At 61.5% G+C, this 6,000-nt stretch overlaps 1 protein-coding gene across 1 annotated transcript in view; it reads right to left on the reverse strand.

Moving 5' to 3' along the window:
- The window catches only part of MAN2B2 (mannosidase alpha class 2B member 2), a 29,135-nt gene extending 24,853 nt beyond the window's left edge, over positions 1-4,282 (reverse strand). The window contains 2 exon segments of the mRNA XM_047091300.1: positions 196-368; positions 4,021-4,282. Of these exon segments, the coding sequence (XP_046947256.1) occupies positions 196-368; positions 4,021-4,282 (435 nt within the window).
- Between the last annotated feature and the right edge of the window lie 1,718 nt (positions 4,283-6,000).

A 6,000-nucleotide genomic window follows, 5' to 3' on the forward strand; every position in this document is an offset into this window, starting at 1 on the left:
TCTCTTGCTCAGCTAGAGCCTGGTTCCACCCGAGGGTAACGGCTACCGGCCGCGGCTAGCCTTTGTGTCGCACGCTATCAGCCGAATACTCCCGGACAGAGTCCTCGACAGAGCGGGGGGCTTTGTCACGTGCCCTGAACACGGAGGGAAGGAGGCAGCGGCCAGAGGCGGCAGCGGGTGTGACTCAGCACTCACCTGGGCCTCCTGCATGGCGTCCTTCAGGTCACGGTCGCTCCGGGAGACGACGAGCACGTGGACGCCTGCCAGGGCAAATCGGGTGGGGGTCGTGGGGGAAGCACCAAAGGAGGCGACCTGCCAAGAGAAACGCGGCCAGACCCCGGAGGTTTCATACAGGAACCCGTGTCCTTCTGCAAAGAGAGCACGGCCTTGCTGGTGATGCCCGCTTGCCCAGGGCCCCCTGCCCTTCCAGGGTGCCGGAGTGCCATCCGGGCATTGGCTGCAATAGATCCGAACACAGAGGGCGCCACGCCAGGATCCCCCAGCACTTCATCTATTCATTCATAACTTGAGAGCCACCGCATGAGCCCGATGACAGGTTGAGTGCTGCAGGGGAAGGACAGCCCCAGACTCACGTCAGCCATTGATTCCTGATTCCCAGGCCTCCCCCCAGTGTTGTCTTGGAACCGTCCCAGAGCTGAGACCATGGCCTTCGATCACACTGCCTGCAACTACCCACCCCCGTGACTTGGGGACGCTGCCTGCGGCCCACATGACCCTGGGGTTCTGGGACAGAGCCATGAGCAGACCCAAGGCTGGATCAGGCCAGGAGAGGTGACTGCTGGCAGGCGTGGGTGGCTGAGGAAGTCGGGGTCTGCTGCACGCAGGAGGGGATAAGGACCAGCCAGGGGGGATGGATGTGGTGTGGGCTCCTCGCCCTCAAGGATGGTGGGGGAGGAGGCAGAGGGTGTGGGGGCAGCAGAGGAGACCAGGAAGGAGCCACAGAGGGGCTGGAAGACTTGTGTGGAAGGTAGAGTTAGGCCTGGACCATGGTTGGAGCCAACAAGTCATGTGGGTTAAGTCGGCTTGGCTCTCTGGGAAAGATTCCCCCCCTTCACTAAAAAGAGTCAGGACGAATGCCCCTTTGTCCCTTTTCTTGCCTTGAGTGGGGATGTATGGCAACATGATGCCTGGAGCTGTGGCAGCCACTTGGGACCTGGAGGGGAGGTGCCCAGAAGTCGAGGAAATATCAAATTGCTGACCAAGCGGACCCTAGACCAACCCCAGCTTGGGCAGTGAACAGAAATGTCCTCAAGACTCAAGTCACTCCTGCTCAGGTTCTCTGAGCCTCCTGCACAAATCATCCCTGAGCCCCAAGTGAAGAGGTGATTAGTGAACGGAACCGCTAACTGCTCCCAAGGAACAGTGTCCCCTTCGTTCTTCTAGTGAGACGAGCACGCCCCCCTCAGCCTCAGCGAGTTGCAGGGACTCCTAGCTAGATCCTGCCTCCCATAGCAGGTGCCTCCAGCCTGACCAATGGGCTGTGAGCTAAATAATGGACTGAATTCCCAGCATCCCTTGGGGCTCTCTCAAGTCACATGACACCATCCTGCCCAATGAGACACGAGCAGGAATTGTGGACTCCAACCCCCAGCGTCCCCTGCATGCAGCTGACAGACCCCCAGGGTGCAGGGGGCTGCGGGAAGGGGCCGAGAGCCGGGGCTGGACTATCCCGGGACAGGAGTGCCCCCCTGACAGTCCCAGTGTGTCCTTCGTTCGGGACCGGACTTTCCGCTGCCCTCCACGGCGGGCGGTGGCGCCCCAGCGCCCGAGGCGGGAGCCGGGCTCTTTCCCACTGGGGACCCGGTGGGGGCGGAGCTGTCCCTCTGGCACCTGCCTCTCCTTGGGCCTCCGCTGAGGGTCCCGGCTGCGGTGCTGGCCCCTCAGCGAAGGGGAGGAGGGCTGCCATCTGGCCACACTCAGCTTTTCCTGGTCACCGAGGTGCTGAGGACAGATGCCTCTCCCCGCAGAGAAATGTCCGGTCCCAGAGTAAGGTGAGTGTGGGCGGCGGTCAGAGCAGGAGGGAGGGAGGAAGGGGTGAACACAGGTTGCTCACTGGTGGGTTGGGCGCCCCCAGGATCCCCCTGCCGCCAGAGGAACCCTGTCTGTCGTGCAGAAGAAACAGCTCAGAACCCAGCTACGCCCAGGAGAAGGTCAGAGAGCAGGGTGGAGGTCAGCGGCCAGAGGCCCCAGCCCCTAAGATTCCGTCCGTCCTGAGTCCCCCCCTCCCCGGGACTCATCTGGGCCCGCCTGGCCTCCTGGCTTCTTCCCTCTGGTCTGGGCCTGACTCGAAGCTGGGGACCCGCAACGGGTGGGGGAGGTTAAGGACCAGGAGCCGTGCAGGGCGGGTGGCCAGCACTCCTGACTACTTCCGGAAACACTGGCCCCGGGTGCACACAGGTCACAGCCAGGGGATGCGGACAGCGGGGTCGGGGCTTTTGCAATGTTCCCCCCCCCCAACCCCCACCGTGGAGAGCCCTACAAACGCACTGTCTGTCCCCATCCTGCGGGTACAAGTTAGACACAGAGCAGGGCCCGGCCGGGCTGGCTGTTTGTTCTCACTGGGAGCATCACGACCCAAACCCAAACCCGGGAGGTGTTGTCCTTGGAGCCGGTAAAGGACAGGGAACGCGAGGGGACACCCCTGCAGGGCCAGGAGGGGAGGCGCTGAAGCCTCTGTAAGGGGACGGGGAGGTTTGCGTGAAGGGACCACAGAGGCGGCCACATTCCCGCTCACCTTGCTGTGGCGTCACAAGCGGAATGCGCGCTCAAAGCTTGCTGGGAACAGGGAAGAGGGGGGCTCGGAGGCAGGGATCCAGGCGCCACGCTGGCCGCGCGGGCTCCCCCTTCTCGGGGAAGGTTCACTCTGTAAGCCTCGCCGCCTCCGTGGCCACGATGGCAACAGGCCCCCCTCCTAGGGTGTGAGCGCGGGCCAGGGGCACAGGACAAGCTCCGCGCACAGGGCAGGGGAAGTCATGGTGAACAAGAGAGAGATGTGAGGGTCTGAGAGGAGAGGGTTCTGTCGGCAACACCACCTTCTGGAGGGAAGCCGCAAAGTCTAGTGTTGCGTGAAGTCTAGAAATAAGGCGTGAGAGCCAGAGGTGCGACAAGGACCCCGGGAAAGAGGGCAGAGGGGGGAGCCCCCGGGGAAGCGTGTCCTCCGCAAAAAGAAACAGAGAGTCAGGAGCCCCAGCAGCCTGCCATCGGGACAGGGGGAGGCTCTGCTTGAGAGCATTTGGTGAGTGGAGAGGAAGTGTCTCCAGGACAAATGTGGATGGTGATGGTGAAGGGGGCGGGGATAGGGAAAGCCTCAGCCTTCTGACCTATAAAATGGGAATTTTTAGGTCTATCCTTAGGGATGGTGTAAGTATTACGTCATCTGGCGGTGTAAAGTGACCGCCCATGTCTGACCCAGCGTGAGCACTCAGCTCACAAACAGCAGGTCCCCCCACCCCAGGTTGGGAGGCCGGCTGCTCCTTGGACATGATTTTTGATTTTCACCCATTAACATCCACTTGCGCTGGCTCTGTGCCAGGAGGCCAGAGGACAGATGTGCTGCTTCAGGATGCCCTTGGGTGGGAGCTAGGCAATGGTCTGGGTGGGGTGCTGCCCACAGGAGACGCTGCTCTGGTGCTTTGAGGTTCCTGGAGGATCCCCGAGGCCTTCTCGGAGGAGGGGGTGAGGGAGCTGGGTCTCCAAGTCCAGGAAGGAAGATGGGGGTAGGGGGATGGCGATGAGCTACGGGGGGAAGAAACAGAGTGATCTCTAGAGCTGGGGTGGGTGGCCAAGGGACCAGGTGCCGGGGAGATGGCTGGTAGGCCACCTAGAATTGGGTGGGGTGTGAAAGGAGAGCCAGGGCAAGGTGGGGTGTCTGCAGGGCTCTTTCCATTCCTCTGCTCCCCCCTCTTGCAACCCCTGGGTGGCCCCTCTCCCTGGCCATCCCCACTCCCCTCCCTTCCTGGGGCCAGTTTGAGGGGTGGACATCCCTGAATCTAGACACACTGGCGTCTTCGGGGTTATTTCTTGTGCCCATTTCTGGTGAGGTGGCTGCGACCCCGAGAGGGTCAGTGTACTTCTTGTCCCTCAGGATCACTGCTGGGGTCACCGTTTGTCCAGCCTTCTTGGAACTGGCTTCTCTGGCCTGGCCCAACCCCTGAGCTTGTTCAGACTCCTGGTAAGTAGGGGAGCAGTATCCCTGCCCCAGGTAGGGCCCGGGTTTGGGAAAGACAGGACACAGAAGGATCTCGGGCAGGACCAGCCCCATAGTCTGTGGCGCCCAGTGTAAAACGCAGAGCCCGTGTTCAAACAGTAGGCAGAATGCGGTTGAGAGCAGCCAAGAGAAAGCTTTTTCTTTTCTTCCGTGGCCTCACTTTAACCTGTCCTGCTATTTCTTTTTCTTTCTTCCCCCCTTCCTTCCCTCCCTCCCTCCTTCCTTCCTTCCTCCTTTCTTTCCCTCCTTGCAAGTTATTTATTTGTTTTGAGATTGAGAGAGAGAATGAGTGAGTGGGGGAGGGATAGAGACAGAGGGAGAGAGACAATCCCAAGCAGGTTCAGTACCACCAGCACAGAGCCTGATAGGGGACTTGAACTCGCGAACCCTGAGATCGTGACCTGAGTTGAAATCAAGAGTCGGATGCGGAACCCACTGAGCCACCCAGGCGCCCCCGTCCTGCTATTTCCATTTGCTAGTTAGTGTCATGTTGGCCACAGGGATCCTGGCGGCTGAGTGTGGACCGTCACGGGCTCCTCCAGGCCTCTGTGCCCCTCCCACCAGCCACAGGCTGATGTGTCTGGGCCGGACTGGGGAAGTCGCCAGCCATCGCCCCTTCCCCGGGGCCCAAGCGGCCCAGCGGCCCAGCGCACGGTGGACGGGCCCCACACCGGCTGCCGCAGCCTCTGAGCTGAGAGAGTGGGTGCTTGCACCCCCCAGCTGAGCTGCCTGCAGGGGTGCGGCCTGCTGAGGGCGGGTGGCCTCAGCCAGCCCCACCTTGAGACGCCGTGGGCCCATGCATCCAGCCCACCTCCCCCAGCTGCCACCCCACACTCTGGGCCCTGCCAGGGGCAAAGGACAAAGAGGTGCAGGAAGGGTGGGGTCCTGCATGCCAGGGTCAGGGGAGCGGGAAGGACCCGCGCTGGGACCACACACGAGCCGGGGCCCCCCGCACGTGCTCAGCTGCTCCTTTGGGTTCACTTACAAAACACAGTCAATGGTGAAACGATGAGGTGTTTCCTGCCTGTGACCACAGAGCAGGAAACCCCAAGCACGGGCTCCTTCTGAGCAGGGGCCCCGTGTAACCACACAGGCCACACACGCTCGAAGCTGCGGGTGCCCTACCCCCATTTCCCTTCCAGCGCGAACTTGCTGGTGATGGGGCAGGAAGCGTCTGACACCCCGGGGAGTGTGGGGAAGGGCGGGGCCTTTCTGACGGCTTTCCCCATGTTAGCTGCTCCCACCCCCACGACATGCTACGGGACAGGTGTTGTTGCTGCTGCATTTTACTGAGGCACCGAGAGGTTAGGTGACCGGCCTGAGGTCAAACAGCAAGTAAGTGGCAGATGGCCTTTTAGGCTGCTCCGGGTTCAAGGCCACACCCTGAAAGCGGGTGCAGTCCTACAGCAAGAACGTGGGCCATAAGGCAGGGGTGACTGTGCTGTGCCGTCACCTCCAGCAACGTGCCCCGATTGGAGAACTGGGGTGGGGTTAGAAGGGCCCCCTCCCGTTCCTAGGGGCTGGGGTGTTCTGTTCCCATCAGACACCCTGGGGTGCTCTGTGGGATGAAAACGGGTGACATTAGCAATCACACAGGGCGATCTAAGACATCTATCCGGTCGTGGTAGCAGCTTCCCGGGGCCGCTTGGACCAAGGTCTGCAGACTGGACAGCTTAAACAACGGGGAATGGTCTCACTGTTCTGGGGCCAGAAGTCCAAGATCAAGGTGTCAGAGGGCTTGGTTCCTCTGGCGGCTGTGAACAGAATGTGTC

This window comes from Lynx rufus, unplaced genomic scaffold (assembly GCF_022079265.1).
Source record: "Lynx rufus isolate CCGP_SWC_20201006 ecotype Redwood Valley unplaced genomic scaffold, mLynRuf1.p SCAF_3, whole genome shotgun sequence".
Classification (NCBI taxonomy): domain Eukaryota; kingdom Metazoa; phylum Chordata; class Mammalia; order Carnivora; family Felidae; genus Lynx; species Lynx rufus.